Genomic DNA, 22,438 nt, shown 5'->3' with positions numbered 1-22,438 from the left:
CACACACTCCACTTCTTCAGCCCACTCACGCTCTTCATGAGGTCTTGAACTCGGCACGGTCTCCACTCTGCACAAAGCTGTGGGTTGATAAAGTGCTAAGAGGGATAGTGAAGCACTGCTTGGTTAAGGAAGATCCCAGTATCAGCGTGACACACAGACATAAGCAAATAAGCATGCACACATACACACAAATGCTATATTACTGACTCAAGCAAGTCTTAAGACTTAAGATTTATCTGTAAGCAACACAATTTGCAATGTGTACAATTTTCCCATTCTTAGCTCAATAATTTTAAAATTTTACTTACCAAAATTGAAAATTAAACTTTTTTATTTAAATTTGTTCTAATTAGAGGTGGATCATGATGGCCAACTAGTAATCCTACAACTGATTAGTCAATTAGTGAGACTGATCAAATCAAAATGTTTTTTAATTTGCCTTAAGCCCGCTGCACACTGTACGTTTTTGATTGTGAGATGTTCCCAAAATCCCAAAAGACCATTAAACACTAACAGATCTCTCAAGACCTCAGCATCTTCACTTATTACAAACCAGTTTGACTTTCTTTCTTTCATACAAAAGTTCTTATTGAGAATGTTGAATGTTGATGTTTTATTGAAAATGTGTTTTATTTAAAGTCACCATTATTGTGATCAGCGTTTGCTTTAGTTGGGGTCTTGACCAATAAGTAACGTCTCGGTTACAAAGGTAACCCTCGTTCCCTGAAGGAGGGAACGGAGACGTACGTTGGACAGACCGACGAATAGGGATCTCGCTAGAGAGGCCAATCTGCTTCGAGTGTAACTAAGACGAGCCAATGCACATTGGCATGCAATCATATGCAGCAGCTGCTCGCCTCGCAACGCGGGTATATAATGAGCAGCAGGTGTGTTGCATCTTCAGGTTTTCGCTGAGGAGCCAAACAGGTTAGGCGGCAGCATCAGCAGGGTCCAGCGACTGTGGCGACGTACGTCTCCGGTTCCTCCTTCAGGGAACAAGGGTTACCTTTGTAACCGAGATGTTCCCATTTAGTCGGTCACATTCGACATAAATCGGACAGACCGACGAATAGGAATCCCTACCAAAGCGTCACAGGGGCTGCCCCCTTCCAGAGCTCTGTGCAAGCCTCCTGTACCCCCTTGCCTACGGACAGTGGGACAGGGCTAACACAGAGAGTGTCGATCACTGCTGTTCCCCAAAAAACCCATTCAGCGAGACTATTAGATAACATTGCGGAAGCCACATCCTTCCCCAAAGGAGTCATGTGGAGAAGTACATATGGACTAACCCCCGTAGGGCTGTACTACATATGGAAGTACTGGGGTGACTCCAACCTGATGAGAGGTGGGTTCTCCCAGAGGGAAAGACATAGGCTTCGTTTAGGAGCAACTGTGGAATAACACATATGGGATCCCCGTAGGGTCACATGGGTTCCATATCCAGCCTAAATCCGGTTCTCAAGAATACAACGAAGTAAAGTCTTGGTGCCAGACGCTCCACCACGTCCGGCTGCTGAAGGGAGATCGGAGGACTCAACAGGGTCTGCCTTGTAGGGACTCTCTGGAGCAATAAGCGCATGTAAGTGCAGCAAGCCGACACTAAGCCGATGCCTCTCCGTGCCTCTTCTGCTGGCCTCCGTAACAGACAAAGAGCTGGTCTGAGGTCCTGAAGCTTTGAGTTCTGTCTATGTACATTTGCAAAGTACGAACTGGACAGAGCAAAGCCAGGGCTAGGTCTGCCTCCTCCAGGGGCAGCGCTTGCAGGCTCACTACCTGGACCCTGAAGGGAGTGGTAGGAACCTTGGGCACAGCCAGGCTGGAGTCTCAGTACCACGTGGCCGTCGCCCGGCCCGAACTCTAGGCACGATTCGTCAACCGAAAATGCCTGCAGGTCCCCTACCCTCTTGATAGAGGCCAATGCAACCAGCAACAAAGTCTTCATAGTCAGAAACTTTAAGTCTGTTGACTGCAAGGGCTCAAAGGGCGCATTCTGGAGTGCTCGAAGCACCAGAGCAAGGTCCCAAGTGGGTATGGAGGGAAGTCGAGGAGGATTTAACCGTCTCACCCCCCTAAGGAACCTGGTGACCAGGTCGTGCTTACCAACAGACTTGCCATCGATATGGTCATGGTATGCGGAAATTGCGGCGGCATAAACTTTGAGGGTGGAGGGAGATAGCCTACGCTCCAACTCTTGCTGCAAGAAGGAAAGCACGACTCCAATTGAACATCGTCGGGGGTCTTCTTGGCGAGAAGAGCACCACTCGACGAACAGGTTCCACTTCAAGGCGTAAGCAGACGGTGCACGTGTCAAAGTGATGGTGTTAAGTACCTCGGGGGGTAAGTCACCTAGAACCTCCGCGTCCCGTCCAGGGACCAGACATGGAGTTTCCAGAGGTCTGGATGCGGGTGCCAAAGGGTGCCCCGTCTCTGAGAAAGAAGGTCCTTCCTCAGAGGAATGCGCCAGGGAGGGGCTGTCGCGAGGAGTGTGAGTTCTGGGAACCAGGTCCGGTTGGACCAATAGGGCGCAACTAGCAGGACCTGCTCCTTGTCCTCCCTGACTTTGCACAAGGTCTGTGCAGGTAGGCTCACTGGGGGAAACGCATATTTGCGAAGGCCCCGGGGCCAGCTGTGTGCCAGTGCATCTGTATCGAGTGTTCCCTCCGACAGGGAGTAAAACATCTGGCAGTGAGAGGTTTCTGGCGAGGGCAAACAGGTCTACCTGAGCCTCTCCGAACTCTCTCAAATTCGGCTGGACCACCTGGGGGTGGAGTTGCCACTCTCCCGGCAGTGCAGCTTGTGAGAGCTTGACGGCCACACGGTTGACGCAGCTCAACCCCGGCTCAGAACTAGCCTCATGCATTAAGAGTGCCTTGGCCTCACATGCAGGGTGGGTGTGGTCTGCGCACAGCCGGGTAGTGAGAGAGGGAAGAAAACTTTATGCAGATTTTGGCACTTTTGGCGTTCCATATTTATGGCACCAACATAGCTCCATGCTCCAAGTTTTCCATGCACATCCGGAAGACCCAGGAAAGCATGGCTGTAAACTCTGAATCTGAGTCAGCATAAGCACACACCATTACAGTGGCCAGCGTCACCCTCATTTCCAGAGCATAACAGCCCTCTCTCCTATGCAGCAATCGACATCTGACCCTCAGCTTGAGCCCTGAATGAAATACTAGGTTCCCTTATGAGAAGGACCAGCAATCCAATCCAGAAGCTGCACAGCTTGCAATGCGCTAGAGAGGGAGGGACCCTAGGGGGTTGGTTCCCCGAAGGAAAACCCTCAACCTCAAGTCACCCAAGCTATTTCACCAAAGTAGACCTCTTCTGGTGCACCAGAGAGAATAGGCAAGGAGACCGCGCACTAGAGCGCCGAGCGAGCGCTGGGTTGCTGTGACAACCGACGACAGCTCAACGGCACACGACATGCAGAGGAGAGAAAGGTTTGCTCTCGCTGATCTCCACGGTCTCCCAGAGTGTTGGGCAGACCCGCGGCTGTGCTTTTACACACAAGCGGCAGCTGGCCAACAACAGAGGGGACTCAAGCTTCCCGGCATGTCGACGTGATCATGTTCTTGTACGAAAACATGAACCACCCACAAACATCATTTCAGCACGCGCCCAGACATGTGAAACAGTGATCGTGGCAGTCAGTGAGGACAGGAAACGACCGTATCCAGAAACACACAAGTAGAATGTAATCTTTAAAAAGACGCAAGCTCTACTTGTGTAAGCTCTTTTAGGGACGTTACTCTTTTAAAAGTGCTGAAGCACGCAGGGGAACGGTCGCCGCGACAGACAGGGTTTGTGTGCAGCCTGTCGTGTGCTCTCTCTCTTTGAAGGCGCTCACTCTTACCAGACATAAAAATGGCTTTCAGCGCTCAAAAGCGCACCGTACCGGCCGTGAGAACAGCCTTTTGATGCTGTCAAAACAGCTATTTGCTCAATAATGGCAAACGAAACAATAAACAAAAAATAAAGAAAGGACTTCGACCCCGCTGCTGTGCCGGACGCCCGCACTCGTAAAAAAAAAAAAACATAAGTTCAACCAAAAAGCCCGACTCGTCTTGTAGCAGACACTTGCTTGCAGAGAACAGGAACAAACACCGTTCGGCTCCGAAGCGATAAGCTGAAGATGCAACGCACCTGCTGCTCGTTATATACCCATAGCAACTGCCGCACATAGTATACGTTCATCAAATACTTTCACCTCAAAATAAATATACTTTATTTTTTATGAAAATACCCGAGATGGCTTGAAGAACACAGATAAATCATATTATCTCAATCGTGTGTTTATTTTCTTCATATTTAATAAGTCAAAGCATTTCTATAGTCTTTTAATTCAGGCACAGTGATAGCTCATAGCTGGATGCCTTTGTCCATATTAGGGATTTCCTGGAATGTCATAAGTTATATTACTTTTATTTTTGTTATATTACCGTTGCTATGCCCTTGAGCTTTGATCACAGATATAATGTTTTAAATCACCAGAATGTTTCAGAGGGTTTTCACCTTTGCAAGCTTCCACGCGAGATGATAGCACAAAGTAATGATGGATTTCCTGGAATGTCATAAGTTATATTACTTTTGTGAGGCATATTTGGACTTTCTGCATGAGGGCGCTCTTTGGCTTCCAGTATGAACGAAACATACATTGTTTAGCACTCAATAATGCTCAAACGACACTATTTGGGTAAAAACATGAAAACATTTTAAGTAAACATATGATAATGTAGTGTACTGAAGTGTTCCTTTATAGCAAATTTTGCGCCTACCCCTTTGAGTGGTCCACTCGTTTAGCCGTTTTATGCAAGAGTGAAACGTATGTAAATGTTGCCACAGAAATTAGGCCAATTATACAGAGCTTTATTAAGACTAATTGACTAGTCATTGAGACAACCCACCAACTAGTCAGTTTTGAAACCATGCAGATCCCTAATTATCTAGTACCTTACAAACTTACAAAGTTTAAATCCAATACAAAAAAAAATCTGTGTACAATAGATTCCGTTATTCAAAAAAAAAAAAAATTTCTCATCTTTCTTTTTGTCATTATGACAGATGATGGCAGAATGTGACTTCCCTCATGTTCACACCAGAACATGAACTTCAGTTCCTCTATGTTTCATTAGTCTAAGCCATGGGACTGAACCCACCTTTTATAAAGCTCCACTTCCTTCACTGCACTGCTCAGCACTGAGGGAAGCAAAATGCCTGACTCTTCTAGAAAGAGGTGGTCCACTTCCTTGCCTTTGGTCACAATGGAGACAGATGACTGGGCATACATACATTACTCACATGCATGAGAGGGCTTCCATGCCTCTGGAAAGACTACTCAGTATTCATGTCATGCTGGCCTTCCTCATATCACCACGTGCATGCAATGGATGAAAATCAGAAAGTCGTCTTTAAAGTCACCCTCTAATGCTAATCTGCTCTTAGCTAGCATGAACTTAAAAAGGTTTAGCTGATTAATGGCCCTTATCATGTGGTGATCTTTGGGTCCGCTCATCTTGCTATGGGAAATACATGTGTTTCCATGTGCTTGAGACTTATTGAGTTCAATACTGAGAAAAAAAAGATCTAAACACCAAAGCAAAACGTGTGTTTTTTCAAAGGGAAACTATATATTGACCATGTCCAAGGCCAATGCATGCACAATGGAGAGGGATTAATTTTTGATCTGAGGTTCCCTTTGAAGAGCAGGAACCCACATATATTATTGAAAGTATTCTGGTGTAGGCTGATGAACAGTCTGCAATCACAGACAGACATCCATGCTTGGAATATTTTTCTCATTGATACCCAGACCCTCTCTCAGATGTCTGTGTTCTGAAATGACATGAATCACATTGGTTTGGTTCTGGTAACTTTTGTTACCTGCTATGCCCTTGAGCTTTGATCACAGATATAATGTTTTAAATCACCAGAATGTTTCAGAGGGTTTTCACCTTTGCAAGCTTCCACGAGAGATGATAGCACAAAGTAATGATGCTAGTTCTTTGAATTTCAATGTCTTTTCACAGGTTTTAAAGGTTGAAAGATAATTCAAGAGCAACTCCTGAACCGCTGACCTCCTGAAACGACAGCTACATTATCACCAGCAATTGCCTTAACAAAGAGGTGCCCACTCTGGCATTTCTTCTTGAGCTTTTTCACTTTGCCCCAAGGACATTTCATCTAGTGTAAAAATACATGGCATATAATTAATCAGTCGTCTTTTAAATGCATATTAAAAGCGTTAAATGGGTAGTTCATCCAAAAAAATTCAGTCCTGTCATGATTTACTCAGCCTCATTGCATTCAAAACTTGTATGATCTTGGCAGAATGTTCATGCTGCTCTTTCCTATACAGTTAAAATTAATAGTAACCAGTGGCTTCCAAGTTTCAAAAATTATTATGTGCAGTCAATAAGACTATTTAATATTTTCATCAATTTTAAAAAAAAAAAAAAAAAAACTCACAAAATGAAAATTGGCCAGAAAATGTATTTATTATTCACTGATTTTTACTTGGACATGATGTTCATAAATTCAAATTGATTCCATCTGATTCAGTAACTTCTAAAAATGCTCCACAATTCTTAAAAAAAAAAAAAAAAAAAAAAATGTATCCAGGGTTGTCACAATATCAGATTTCCACTACACCAAAGATCAAATCCATCAGATCCGTATTCACAAAACATCTTAAGGCTAAAAGTAGCTCCTAACTTGCCAATTTAGGAGAAACTCTTAAAAATAAGGGGAGGGTCAGTCCTAATTTTAGGACTCCTAAATTTTTGCTCTAAGAGTATTTTACAAAGCATTTTAGGGCTAAAACTAGCTCCTAAATCTGTGAAACGTTAGGAATAGTCAAGAGGACTCCTAAGTCACTAAGACAAAATCAAAAACAGTCCTAAAATGATTGTTGGTGCCAATCCACCTTAGCAATCCACCCAAAGACACTGTACACCATTGAGGCAATAGCAATAGAGCCCTGGGTGCTGAGCCTTTTCTTCATAAATGCAATACATAATTTGATTTATAGATTTGAATCTACGATAAAACGGCAAAAATAAATCTTTAATAAATAAATTAATTAAATTACTGCGGTCAGTAACTACAGTGTACATTAGGCGGGAGCGGGCGGTCTGACAATAACCCAGTCACTCCCGAGATGCTTTGACATCAGCGCATCTGTGCTTGAACTTGAAGTGAACAAAACTTTCTGCAGTTCATACAGTCCCCAGTTCCCTGTCCTGAGAAAACTGACAAGATACGTTCTTTGCGTTAGAGGTCTGCGCGAGTGCACCTTCAGAGATCATTCAACCTTTGTGATCGGATTTTGGAGGAGAGACGTTCTGAAATGGTCGTCAGTCAGCGTCATTCTGTTCTTGCGTGGATGTTAAAAAAGATTTTATTTTGCAGTATAGCTAGTAAGCCAACAGTTTTCGTTTATATGTATTTTTGGCTTAGCCTATAGTTTTGAGGGACATGTTGTAGGCTATTTAATTTAGCCTATTTTTCTCTGTGATATTTAGCCTATTATTCTTCGTGACATTTTTTCTCTGACATTTTTTAGGTTGTTGACAGCATCATAAGACAAATAACAAATAAAAATATTGTATATGCTATGCAACATTTTATATTTGTTATCCCCAATCACTCTCTTTCTTTAGGGGAAGTTTAAGTGCGAGATTCTGGAAACAATCTAAATTTAGCGGGACCTGTCGGGTTGGGAAGAAAATCACTATATGCGGATGCAGGGTGAACACAGAGTGAATTTTAGGCGGGAGTGGGTGCGTGAGGAATAGAACCATGCGGGAGTGGGACGAAAAAAAACAGTCCCGCACAGACCTCTACATGGGCAGCCAAGGCTCATTGATGCATGTAGGGAAATTGCTCAAGAAGTTAATGCTGGTTCTGATAGAAAGGAGTCAGAATACACAGTGCATCACAGTTTGTTGCGTATGGGGCTGCATAGCCAAAGACTAGTCAGGGTACCCATGCTGACCCCTATCCAACGCCAAAAGCGCCAACAGTGGGCACGTGAGCATCAGAACTGGAGCATGGAGCAATGGAAGATGGCGGCCTGGTCTGATGAATCATGTTTTCTTTTACATAACGTGGATTGCCTGGGTGCATGTGCATCGCTTACCTGGAGAACAAATGGTACCAGGATGCACTATGGGAAGAAGGCAAGCCGGCGGAGGCAAAAATGCTTCAGGAATGGTTTTAGGAGCACAACAACGAGTTTGAGGTGTTGACTTGGCCTCCAAATTCCCCAGATCTTAATCCAATCGAGCATCTGGGATGTGCTGAATCTGAATCTGAATCTGGGATTTTTTTTCTGCAATCATTCTGAAAAGGACAAGAAATTATATGTAATTCAGAAGAGGTTTCTTTTTTGTCTCTTTTTCTTGTCCTTTTCAAAATGGTTGCAAGGAAAAAAAAAAAAAAAAAAAAAAATAATAATATTTTATATATATATATGTATATATATATTTTTTTTTTTTTTTTTTCTTGCAACCATTTTGAAAAAGACAAGAAATTCATGGTGCATACCAAGAAGCAGCGATGCTACAAAGATTCCAAGTGCTGAATGATCACACTCCTTCACTTTTCCTTTGTCCTTTTCTCAGTCTCTTGGATCCTTCCTCATTCTGAATGCCCATCTTCTTCCACTGTTGTTTCATCTCCTCTTTCTCTTTTATATATGCACACAAATAGGCCGAAAGTTGGAGCACACAGTTCACTTCAAGGCAGGCGTGTGATGCAGCATCATTTCTTATTCCCTTGATCACTCTGTTGATTCCCTCTCAGCGGCACTTTCATATCTTATCGGGAGAGATGGCAGTTTTAATCAATTTAAGACCCAGCTGACTGGACGATGGACCTTTCTAAAAAGTTCCTTCACTCATCAAAATGGGATGGCATGCTAGACATTTCTCAGCAAAGACTGCATGGGCTTCTCTCCTCCATGTGTTCGGGAAAATCACACAACGACCTGTCAAAGGATAAAGCTGTTGATATTAATCATCTAGCTAAGTTTATCTGGGACCGATGAAGCTCTTCTAACAGATAAGGATAAGGAATGCAATGTTTAATAATTCTCAGAGATTGAGTACTCTACTGTGATTTCTCAAGCACTCTAGAACAACTTTGATTTTGTCTTCACTTATGCCAGGAAGGGAAGTATAATATGGGCACTGCAAGCCATATCACACAAGCAAGTTTTCTTGTTCAGAATGTCAGCATGGTGTGATTTGGCTGTAGGCATGAGGCTGCAGGTAATCAGAATCTTCCTAATATATTCAGATTCAGATATTTCATTTAGGCCCAGTTTCACAAACAGGGCTTAGCCTAAGCCAGGATTAAACCTTAGTTCAATTAGGATATTTAAGTAGCTTTTATAAACGTACACCAGAAAAAAAAAAAAAAAAAAAAAAACATTACCGGTGTACATCTTGAGACAAAACAATGGCACTGATTTATTTTAAGGTATGTCAGTTCGAGTTGCTTTCAGTTAAAACAGCTCAAACATGCATTTTAGTCTAGGACTAGCTTAAGCCTTGTCTGTGAAACCGGGGGTTAATTCTTGCGAAAATAGCTTTAAACAAAAGCTATCAAAATCAACCATTGCACCTCTTCAAGCAGCACACAGTAGCGACTTTTGTTTAATTGATGAATTAATTATTCAATTAGTCACTTGACACCACCTACTGGAATAACTTCTCTCTGGAATTAGGGTTAGGGGAGAAGAAAGATGCATTGTGAGTAACACAGCCTACATGCAAAAACTTAAATTGTTTAGATTTATGCTACTGGCTTGTACAGTCAATGTAAATTCTCAAAGATCTAAAATTACCAGTTGCATGCATCCTCTCTTTGTCCTGCATTTAAATGAAGAAGGATAGAAAGACTACAAAACAACACCCTGCAAGTGAAACAAAGAAGAAGACACCTTGGGAAGATAGCCAAGTCTTGGTCTCAGCAAAACCATAACTAGACCAGGAGCAAAATCAAAACATCAAGGGCTCACAGACAAAGCTAACAAAACCAAGATCCTCTCTGTGTTGTATACACCAGAACATAAACACCACTTCAAAGCATAGAGATGCCTCATAGAGGAGAATTCAGGATTGTGTCAGCAATATCAGATGAAAGGCCTGTATCCATCAAAGTGCCTGTTCAGAATTCAGAGGTTCAGAGTCTCCAAATCCCTGGAGAGGGGTGCCATCTCAAGCGGCGAACCTGAGAGAGATGGTCTGCCATGGCCGAGATTCTTCAGGGAGGTTTCTCCAGAAAAGAGACCAGATCCAAAAACCACACGAGACCTTGTCCCCTCAAACTCTCCAAAAGAACAGCCGGAAGTAAGCTCTGCTGTAGAATGGCATACTGGCCTTAGACCACACCTGCGGCAAAGCATCTATTTCCAGAGGCACTGGGGGAAACAGAGCACATGAGAGGGGACACTGTGTCATCTACACTGTATGCAAACAAGTTCACCTCCGCTTTGACTAACTTCTGCTAAATTAGGTTGACAACCCAAGGGTCCAACCTCCATTCCCTAGACCTAAGCCTGTGCCTCAAAAGATGGTTTGTTTCATGATTCAAACTCCCTGGGAGATGAACTGATTTTAGAGACAAAATCTTATTTTATGACCTAACCAGAATGCACCACTCTACCCTGTGCATGGGGCGAGAACGTATCTCTCCTAGGTGATTCACATATAAGACCACAGGCATACTATCAGTCTTCACAACAACATGGCAGCCCTGCAGGTCTAGAAGTAATTCAAGTCTATAAAGACTGCCATTAACTTATGTTTCAATGTATGTGCCACAGAAATGGTCTCATATGGAGCAGGCCCAGCAAAGACCAAGTAATCTGCAACGCAGGCCTTCTTGGACCAGTCATCCTGCTCCGAATTCATCCAGGAAAGGAGTCTTTTGCCTTGGCAAAAACACACTTTTCTGCGGATTTATTCTCAGGAGTAACCTCTGAAGGTGATTGAGAACCAAGTCTTGATGAGCAACTAGCTAAAATCAGACAATCGTCAATGTAATCATGAACAGGAACACTAAAATGTGCTCTAAAGAATTTAAAGAGATAAAGTAAAACAAATGCATAAATTAGAAAAGGGTACAAAATATTAACCAGTTAGACATCCCAGTGGAGCCTTTGGGTTTATTGCTTATCAAGAACAGAAAGTTACATCCTATCCTCCTGACACTGCTTAAAAAAACCCTCAAAACTCTCTGTGCCAAAAAAAAATCATATTCTAATGAATAGAACTTTCAAGCCTAAAAAAATAAAGACTTGACTAAGACTAAATGACTAAATACATAATTTTTTTTTTTTTTTTTTGTGTGTGAACTGTCCCTTTATGCTTGTAAGAATATTTCAGCAAAATAAAGGTAAACTAAAAAAAAGGTACTAAAATGTCCCATATATACAAATCTCTATCCAACTGAGGAACTGTGATACTAAAATTATGGCTCGCTAACCAGAGGGGGAAAAAAACAAATATGCCAGGGAAAAAAAATAGGTAAAATTAAATCTGAATGGTAGGAGTATGAATCCTAGGGTTTAAAAAAAATAAATTTGATTCACAAATTTCCAATCTGATTCAAAAATTCAAAATGATCCTATTTGATGAGATACACTAAATAATTACTTTAGTTAACACTAAATAGAGATACACTAAATAGTTACTGCATTTTTAAAATGTTACTAATGTATCTTTAGAAATATAAATAAATTATATTAATAAACTAATTCAGACTTTATTAATTTATTGCACCAAAAGTAGTCTACATTTCCAGAATATGCTGAATCCAATTCAAACAATGTATGCAATTATAAAAATGTTATGGATTAAAAAAAAATGACTAAAAATTCACTGTTTTTTAAGTGTTTCTTTGAGAAGACATAATGAAAACAAGGCCATGATGTACTTCACAGATTTCAGTTCTGTCTCATGGGACCTCTACAATCAGTTGCACTGTAACTCAATGGCAGTGGAGCACTGGATCTGTATTTCAGTGCCACGTCTCTGGTGACCCTGACAGACAGTGGACTGTGACACTGGATCATGCTCAATGATGCTGCAGAAAAGCTAATCCGTGGATTATTTATTTATTTACTTACTTTTTTTTTTTTTATGTCAGGAAACATCTCACCTGAAAACAATTAAAAAGGGAGTTGTGGGCTAAAACACAGGGAGTATTTTGGAGTGCTGAATAAGTTTGTCATTATACCAAATCAGTCAATGCCATTACTCTATATACTATATTTGCTCTTTATTTAAAAAAATGAAGAAGAAAGAAAGAAAGAAAGAAAGAAAGAAAGAAAGAAAGAAAGAAAGAAAGATCACTGGTGTCACTTACACAGTTCTCAGGTAACTTGTGCTACTGTAAATATGCCCTCTCATGAAAATGATCTACTTCTTTGATGGTTCTTAAATCTATAAACCAAAAGGACAGAATAATTCTAAATATCTTTTTATTCCACAGAAGAAACTAACTATACCAGTTTAGAACAATATGAGGGTGAACAAATTAGGGGAGTGTATGAATAGTTGAATATTTGAATATTCCATCTGTAATAATTATTCAGAAAAAAAAAAAAACACTATTTAAATTTTGCAACATGTTAAATCCATGATAGATCCTAAGCGTAAACAAGATTGTATTTGATCACTGAATGTTGTCGCCTGCATCTAGGCGCAGCAAAGTTTGGAATTACTTTCATCAAAATGATCTAAATAATCGTACAAAATGGAATTCCTTTTGATCAAATGAATCAACATGTTGTGTGCAAATATTGTCGGGTGAAAATGAGTTATAATATCACCAAACCATCGGTTTTGACCAGTCAATTGAGGAAAGAATGCATCACTGCATTCAGTGCAGCTGTACCCCTGAGCAAGCCAAGAATCTGATAGCAAATTGATCTCAAGACACATGCTTCCTTTAAGTTTCCTTTAAGGGAGACTGCTTTAAGAACAGAACACACAAAGCGCTGAAAGAAACTTCACTTAGCACACCGTTATCTTTGTGTCCCTGCAGCGTCTGTGTCGGCAGAGTGCGTTAATTTGTCTGAAGCCGACCTTATTGTTATCAGACTGAGGAGCCAACTTTCTCCAGGGGTCCGTTCTTCGTACCTCGCTTAATACATCTGAGATGATTTGACAGATGCCAGATTTTCTAATAACTGAACTCTGGCTAATTTGGTTCTTTAAACAAATTTGCGGATTGGATTAAAATATCTGAATTAAATTGTCTGAGATTACTACATGTTCTCATGTTCCCTGAAGAGGGCAGATGTACCAATACTCAAAACCACGATCAGCAATGCAGCGATTGGCTGGCGTCAAGACGGCAATGTAGTGACATCATATACTGTAATTAAAAAGACACCTGACTAACAACTTGACGAATTTCTGGACCTTTATAAGAAAACAGCCAAGCAACCAAAACGACACAAAAGTTATAATAGAAAAGTGAAATGTGCACTTTTTTTTTTTTTCATGATTTCCAATTATTTAGGATATAGTAACGATTTCTATTTTCAATGTAGTAATTAACAATTAATTTAATTTTACCTTTGAAGCAGATTTGTTATGTGACAGCACTCAAGTTATCTGCATCTCCTGCGCTGCATCAAGCCACTCACATAATAGCTGCCACGGTTCAAATTAATGCACGCATGGCATAGACTGACGTGTGTGAGACTCCAGTAAAATTATTAGGTAATTATTATATCACAAATAAATCTCTCAACGAGTAAAACTAGCTGTGTCTATATTATGATAGACTATACAACATTATAATATTATTTGCAAGTTTATTTTAAAATCATTATTATTGTCCCTGGTTCACATTAGGGTACGCTAGCAAGAAAGTAGCAGTGGCTGGGACAGACTTTAAGCATCACCTCCGATTAAAAAGATGCCATCTAATCCTGTTTACATGAAATAAGCCTGCTCCCAAGCAGGTTTGAGCTTATGGACCTGTTGCTATGACAGCAAGTCCAGGATGAGCGTCGAAGAATCAGACAATCCAAGATCATGCCAAATTGTCATAAGTCAAATCCAGCTAACTGAGTTAGCGACATACCTCCGTATGCCAGATCTTCTGAAAGAAAGAAAGAAAGAAAGAAAGAAAGAAAGAAAGAAAGAAAGAAAGAAAGAAAGAAATACTGGGTCCCCCGTATTACACATCGGACCCCAGATATCGTATGGATATTCTTGTTTTTCAGAAATTTCCCAAATATTCTAATTCAATATTTTTGAAAAATGCCTATCCCAAGAACAAGGTTTTGTCCCTCATTTTTCAATAAAAGTATCTCTTTAAAGTATAATGCAAATGCTAACAAATAAAACTATTATTATTATGTTCTATCATGTACTAGTACCATGTGTCAAAACACAAAATATGAAAATAAATGATATGCTGTTATAATGTTTAATGCAGTGTAATGGCTTGATAAAAATAAAGGATTCAAAGACTGTTCAAACTTCTAATATCTTACCTTTATGCAGAACATGTATCATGTATCTCCACTGTTAATCATGGTCTTAATTTCTAGTGTCGTGTCTGTTTTACCCTCACAAGGCTCAAGATATTTTTGTAATTTAAGCTGGAGAAGTTTAATCACAACTGTTCCTCTTCACACATCACAGTATTATCTAAGATTGCTACTGTGATGTGTGAAGAGGAACTATATGTGATCTATGGGGATATCTATGGGGACCATCGCTTTCACAATGTCCTCTGCATTAATTCAGTTTCTGTCAGTGTGGACTTCAGTTCTTTGCAATTACCTTTGCCAACTGATCCAAGAAACTCTTAAGCATTTCCATAGAACTGTTTCACCTAGTGTAGACATTCTAATTCAGTTTGTATACCCACAAGTCAAGAAGTTGCTTTTCATCACAAAGTAAAAAAAAAAAAACCTTGAAAAAAAAAAAAAAAACAATTACTCAGCACTGTTCACTCGCATGCCATTTTGAGTCTTTTTGTTGTTGTTGTTGTTGTTGGTTGTGATTAGGTCATATTGGAGGATTCATGCTTCTGATCCTGTCAAACTGTATGTTCATCAATGTATTAACAACAAATGAATCATTATACCCCTAACAATGGTAAGTGAAGCTGGTACACAATCTAAATCAGTACTTTTCAAGCTCACATTAACCTGGGTTTCCATCTGAAATAGCAGGGGTACCACAGAAAATTCCTGAATTGTAAACCAGTTCTATTTGGAAAACCATGGAAAGTGGTATGACAGAGTAAAACAGTGGTGTGAGTATTTTCCAATTCATTTACACCACAGGAACAACAAAAGTTCTTCAATAAAGAACCTTGATTCAAATCCAAAAAAAAAAAAAAAAAAAAAAAAAAAAAAAGCATTTGATAACAATTACTCTCATTTTTGTGTTATTGCCCCTTCATTTACTGTAATGCTGTGAGGATTGGTGGTTGGGGCAGGGAAGCGATATGAGAATTGAGACTCATACTAAAGCTGTTTAAATTGCTCAATAGTTTCCCAATTTTGTATTAAAAAATTGGCCCTTTTGTGCTTTAATAAAAAATATCACAGAGAACAACATGAATACTTCTGCAGCACATATAATATAAACAGGCAGATGCCTAAAATATAAATAGTTTTCAAGTACGCCCTCTGTGTTTTCCATTTTGAGCTCAGGTCTTCATTCCCTCCCTTATTAAGGGCATTATTGTGCTAGAGGAAGTTGATCCAAGAACAGAAAAAAGAAAAATAAACTCCTTCCTGAAGGAGCAAATATCAGTCCCTCAAGGACAAAAGAAACAAGTCAATTCATAGTCCTGTATCTGCATCCTGGCACTCTCTTCTCTCCTTTCAATGCTTATTTTTACCATTTCCCAGAGAAGGGATGCATGGCAGTACAAAATGAAACATGCATCTAGTTAATCCCCATTTGCGGTTGATTATTTCCTAGACTTTGTTAGCAAGCGTCATGTATGGTAATTAAAAAAGAAAATGAGCAGCTTGCCACTTACCGAACAGACAAGAGGCTTTAAACAGTTCATCTCGTCATACAAATTTACGAACGAATTAATGACACTATCATTTGCATTTTAATACTACCATCTACAAGGCATGCATGACATAGAGAGCTCAAACATTCAGTTTCACAGTGTTCACAAATTCCCAGCACTTTGGTATGTGTATGTCTGATCAAGAAAAAAAACTGGGGGTTCAATGGTTTGCTTATGCTTTCATCTCACAGTTGGGTTTAAAGTTTTATATGCAATTTGTTGCTGATGAAGGAAGGAAGGAGCATCATCCACTGATTTTAAACAACTGAAACTGTAAACAGAGGAAATATGTTTGCCTTTGTTTAAAATACACAGTACACACACAGCTTAGGGCGACGTCAAACAAAGGCCAATGAATTTGACTACTTTACTAATTCATTTTAAATACATTATGCAACAGTTAGTCCTTGTCCTCTAATTTGATTGGTCAAGTGGCCATGCAAAGCTGGTTGCATGCCTTTGGAACTTTACTTTATTTATTTTATTTATTTATTTATTTTTTTCAGAAGGGGACAAACATATTAAGTGGTGTCTAAAATACAAGTTACTCAATATTTAAATTCTTTATAGTTCATAAAAGCAGTATCACATATTATGGTGCAGTTGCACTAAATATCAGCAGCACTGATGTGATGACCTGTGGCCAAGCTGTACTGATATTCATTATGCGCTGATATAGAAGCACTCTTGCTTATGCTGGGTACACACCAAAAGATAATTGAATTTGGGCTGATTTCTCCCCTTTCAACAATCCTAGGTAATGTCCCGATTATCTTGATGGTTCTACAGATTATCTTATCAGATTTTCCTGTGGTGTGAGGTGTGTTAAGAGTGACTGAATCTGCTCGGAAGAACGTCAGAGCCCCAAACGCGAATCGGAAATGTTCAAAATGTTGAATATTTACGATCAGAAATCCTGATGTGTGGGGGGAACCCCGAGGACAAACACGTGCACACTCTGGAGATTATCACGTGAAACAAAACAATATACAATCAGAAAGCGAGCTGACAGATGAAGGAAGCATAACAAACGCAGTCATGGCGCAGCACAAAGTAAAGACCATGTTCCCACCATCTTCACCCAAACCCTTTTCTTTTTTTTCCTGTGAATTTTCTGTCAAAATAATTCCAAACTCAAGAGATTTTGCGAGATTTTCCGTGTTTACAGTCAGGACTCTGATTGAAAATCTGTTTGTGTGTGGTCTCTCACATTTTGAAAATCCTATAAGATTTTAAAAATCTTTTAGTGTGTACGCAGCATTACATATTGTTTCTAAGATTTTTCAGTAAGTTACTGCTATTCAGCAAGGACCCATCAAATTGATGATAACTGACAGAAAAGTCATAATTAGCCATTCAAGGCTTCACATGATTAGAAATACATTTTAAAAATGTTATATTGTGAAATATTAGTACAATTTAAAATAACTGTTTTCACAAGATCCTTAAGAAATTATTCTAATATGCTGATTTGGTACTCAAATGTTTGCCAATGTTATTATCAACAGTTGTAATATTGTTTTGTGGAACCTTGATACATTTTTTTTCAAGGATTCTTTGATGAATATAAATTTCAAAAGAACAGCATTTATTTGAAATAGAAATCTTTTGTAACATTATAAAATGTCTTACTGTAACTAAACAATTTAATGTGTCCTTGCATAATAAAAGTATTCATTTCTTTCAAAAAGAAAATCTTACTGAGTCCCAAATGTATAATGGCCGTTTCAAATAATGTAAATGTTTCATCAAAGAATCCTGAAAAAAAGACAGTGTATCATGGTTGATGGTTACCACAGTACCCCACTTCATTGAGCAGAACAACCATTTTTTTATATTTTTTATCTTTAATAAGAAAGTTTCTTGAGCACTAAACCAGCATATTAGAATGATTATTTTAAGGATCATGTAGAAAACTTTAAACTGTAATAATACTTCATAATATTACTGTTTAAGATCAAATAAATTAAACCTTGGTGAACATCATCATTCTTTCATCAATCTTCTTTCAAAAACTTTTACTGATACCCAACTTGTAAATATATATCTAAATATACATTTTATAACGTTTCATAACCCACATAAATAAACAGAATGGCTTGGATAAGGGCAATAAATGAAAGAGATTAGAACTAAATTATACAACAGAAAAGCAACATAGAAAAAAGTGTGGCAACATTTTATGCCATTATTATTATTGTTTAGTGGTAGTAATAGTAGTAGTAATATATCTTGTGCCAGCTCTAAACAAACCTAAAGCAAGCAAACTTTCATTACAGTTCCTGACAGACCTTGTTGGGAAACCTGAGCCTTCAGTTATGCATATCATCATACTTCAGAATGCCAACAAACTGTTTAGGTATGCTCTTGATGTACAAATCTACTCTTGCTAAAGAATTACCTTTTCAACAGCCACTACTGTTTGTACTTGATTATATACTGTCAAAAAAGAGGTGACAGCCAACATGCAAACTCAGTACCGGCTGAAAGCTTCACTCTGCTGAATGGCAGAATAGAATAGAATAGAATAGAATAGAATAGAATAGAATAGAATAGAATTTTAGCTTCACCCCTACCTGTTCATAGTTGGCTGGGGGAGAGAATCTCTTAGCACACACCACAAAAATGTCAGGGTGTGGCTTGCCATTCTTTACTTCAGGATCATCTCCAAGGACAATGTGACTGAAGAGGCTGAAGAACTCTTTATGACGGCTAGTCTTCATCTCAAAGGTCAGACCTGCTGAGCTTGTGCCAACAGCAATAGGAATGCCATGCTTGTGTAGATGATTGACAAGCTTTGCTACACCTGAAAAAAAAAAAAAAAAAACATCAGAAAATGGCCACTTAGGGTGTGTTCACACTTGGCAGGTTAGATTAGAACAAACTCTAGTTGCTCTGTTAGGGTGGTTCAGAATTAGTGTGAACCCTGCTGTGCACCAAACAATGAACTAATAATGCAGCTCGACTGAAATACGAACGCACACAAACTAAAGATATCTTAGGTAAGTTCTGTCACACAATATACCATAAAAGCTGTTTTGTTGTTGTTCTTTAGGTTTGGTGTTAAAAATGACAGTGTGGATGCTAAGACTAAATGTATCATTTTCTTTTTTGGTCTGGACCAAAAGAGCCAAGAGAGCAGAACAACAAGTGTAAACACACCAAAAAATTAATAACCAAGCAGTGTGACCTGACACTGAACCAGCTTCTTTTATATAGTGAATTTGAAGAAAACGCATGCTCTAGATGGTGCATCCCTCCGTCACTTTCTGTTTCAAAATCTACTTCCAGTTCCAATCTTTACATGGACATTACCTGGCAACAGAGAGGCTGTGGGGAATAATCGCTCCTGAATTTTTCTGGTCTCCTCTAGGAGCTCTTCGGGGGTCATGGGGAGTTCAATTTTGTCTCTTATGATCCTGGCAGCCTCCAAAGCCTTTTTCCCCATCACAGAGGACTTCACTTCCCAGGTATACTGCTTATTGAACCTGTCACAGACTTCCTGGAATGACACTGTGTACAACCTCTCTGTATCTGCAAGAGATATACAAATAAAAACATGCAATAAAGCAGTGCAAATTGATGGAACTGGACACAAAGCATTACATTATTGACTTATAAGAAACTATATACTATATCCTTTGCTCAAGAGTGGTAGTCTGCAAAATAATAATAAATAAATAAATAAAGTATATGTGCAGCTACTGATATTAAAAGGTAAATTTTATTTAGCCTACATAATAATAAAATCTTTTAAACTGTAAGAAACACACTCGACTCGAACTCTCTTTCTGATTTTGTTGAATGGAAACAAAAAGACAAGCGCTTTAAAAATAGTTTTTATTTTAACAAGATTCTCACCCACCTAATAATAATCCGTCCATATCAAAAAGCACGTGTGTTACTGGTTTATAAGACATGTTTTAATCGATACGTTTGCTCTACTGTGTGTATACACGAAACTTCATTGACTCAGGAGAGAAACACACACGAAAACTGCTGGACAATCGAAGTTATAACTAAAACAACAGCAAATCCAAATTCAGAAGAAATTCAGTTCATATCTTGCTCGATTTATTTGAATGGTAAGTCAAATTTATGCGCTTTGATGAATAGATAATAAAATAATAATATGATTTCTATCTTGTCCCTTTTTCTATGAGATGCACTTTTGAGTAATAATAACCCAGGGAAACTTTTTAACTCGCCATTCTTGTTGCAAAGGTTTATGGGAAATGTATTTTTCAAAGCGCACATTGATCTAAAGCTCTTAAATTTAGAATTGTATTTAGATAGAAACAATACTAAATGTATTTTAACAGTAACAAAAACCAAAATATACATACATACATACATACATACATATTTATTTATTTATTGTAATCGATGTTGTCTTTATGATATCTTTTTTAGAATAAGGAGTCTGTATATGCATAAAAAAATGTACAGCTGCCTTTATATTTTAAGAAGGGGTTCACTTACAAGGGGATCCTCTTAATTGAGGTCCTTTGCATTAAAAACTCTAAAATTCTTTATATTTATTATTACTTTCTTTATTATTATCATTTTTTATATGTTTTCTGCTCTAAAAAAAAAAAAAAAAGAGCAAATGAACAAATAAAAAATAAACACATAGATGTAAGAAGTTTGTGAATTACCTGTGACAATACAATGGCTGGTCACATTGACTAATTACCATTATAATCTTGTTTAATTGCAAATGCATTAAGTCATATTATTTATAGTGATTTGTACATACAGTGATTTGGCAGGGAATTAAATATATATATATATATGTATATGTGTGTGTGTGTGTGTGTGTATGTATGTATGTATGTATTAATTCCACAACACAGGAGATTCAGAGAAATAAACAGACTTTAATAATATATCTAGGGAGAAACTCAGGAGAACATCCATTTTAAACCATAGGCAATACCAGACAAAGAACTAAATAGGCTAAATTGTTAATTAACCAGAACAGAAACAGGTGTGGGATTAATCAGAAACTAATGACCAAGGAACACAGGCAAAACAGGGAGGAACCAGGGAGGAGAGGAAAGCAGAAGGAGCCAATTGGGGTCCCAGACCACAGCCAGTATAAATGCCCATGGCGGAGTCAAAGGAGGGAGGAGCCATAGTGGAGACTTGGAAGGTTTAAACAGGGGGGGTGAGAGACGGACATGGAGCCTATGGAGGTGGAAACCCAGGCGGAGCCAAAGAGCCGATGAGTCCATGCGACACTGATGGATCTGGAGACCAAGGCGGTGCTACAGTTACGAGCATCCGAGGTGGAGCCAGGGTGCCAGAGGACTGAGGCGCAGCTGGTGGGACTGAGGACCAAGGCTGAGCCAGAGGGAAGACTTAGCCGAAGGGGTGGAGGGATGACGCAAAGCTGAATAGCTGAAAGCCAGATAGTCCATAGCGCAGGCAGAGCAACATCTGACCAAGGTGGATGAGGGAGCCCGGTGGAGCCGTAAGGACGATGGTCCCAGGTGGAGCCGAGGGAGGGAGGAGCCAAGTGCCAACCCAGCAAACATTTGGAGGTTTAAAGATCGTTGAAAAGACGTCCCCCCGACACGTCCCGTCATGGTTGAAAAATAGCTCCAAAATGAAATTTGAACCGACGTCTTTAACATTATCTTATTAATTAATTAAGTAATTAATTATTATGTATTGAACTACACGTAGCTAAAAGTCAAAGTAACATGCAACCCCAGAGAATTGTAGACATGTACAACTATATCTGAATGCATTTTAAGGAAATGTTCTGTGTTACATATTTTTACCAATTTATGCCATCCTTCCACGACTATTTTTGGCCAGGGACACGACGTTGCTGTCGGACCAATGTTTGCTGGGAAGTCTTATATGTTATATGTGATACAGTGGATTCCAGTCTGAGACCAAATTGAAAATGTTGGATGCAAAATAAGTATTTTAAGATTTAAAAAAAAAAAAAAAAGAAAGAAAGAAAGAAACATTATGATGTAAGATTATAAGAAAAAAAAATCCTGCACCATTTCTTTGTCATTACTCAAATAATAAAATCTGTGACGTTGTCATGTAATCTAATTTGTACAAAAGGTCAGTCTCCTTGCTTCTATTGAAGCAAACAAGATGCTCTTTAGAAACACTGGGGTAGCATGAATCATCAGGTTTTGCCCAAACGTGAGGAGTCCATGCAAGCTTGACTGCTGCAACAGGGGGACCGAACACCAAGAAAATCTTTTTATTTTTTTTAGGGGAAAATGCATTTTCACTAGTGACTTTTAGAGTTCGTCCTGATTTTGACAAGTTAGACATGGTCAACATTGATTCTGGAACAACATTCCTGTCTGAAAATTTAATCCTAACCATATACCTACCC

General features: G+C 39.1%; 1 protein-coding gene across 1 annotated transcript in view; it reads right to left on the bottom strand.

Moving 5' to 3' along the window:
- pudp (pseudouridine 5'-phosphatase) overlaps nucleotides 1-20,084 on the bottom strand; it is a 31,817-nt gene extending 11,733 nt beyond the window's left edge. The window contains exons 1-3 of the mRNA XM_051908548.1: nucleotides 19,934-20,084; nucleotides 19,384-19,602; nucleotides 18,645-18,874 (exon numbers count right to left, since the gene is read on the bottom strand). Coding sequence (XP_051764508.1) covers nucleotides 18,645-18,874; nucleotides 19,384-19,602; nucleotides 19,934-19,988 — 504 coding nt within the window. The 5' untranslated portion in view covers nucleotides 19,989-20,084. The remainder of the gene's footprint in view (nucleotides 1-18,644; nucleotides 18,875-19,383; nucleotides 19,603-19,933) is intronic.
- Between the last annotated feature and the right edge of the window lie 2,354 nt (nucleotides 20,085-22,438).

Source organism: Ctenopharyngodon idella, chromosome 1, assembly GCF_019924925.1.
Source record: "Ctenopharyngodon idella isolate HZGC_01 chromosome 1, HZGC01, whole genome shotgun sequence".
NCBI classification, from domain to species: domain Eukaryota; kingdom Metazoa; phylum Chordata; class Actinopteri; order Cypriniformes; family Xenocyprididae; genus Ctenopharyngodon; species Ctenopharyngodon idella.
The sequence above is the reverse complement of the archived record's forward strand: the minus strand, read 5'-3'. Positions and strand labels throughout refer to the sequence as shown.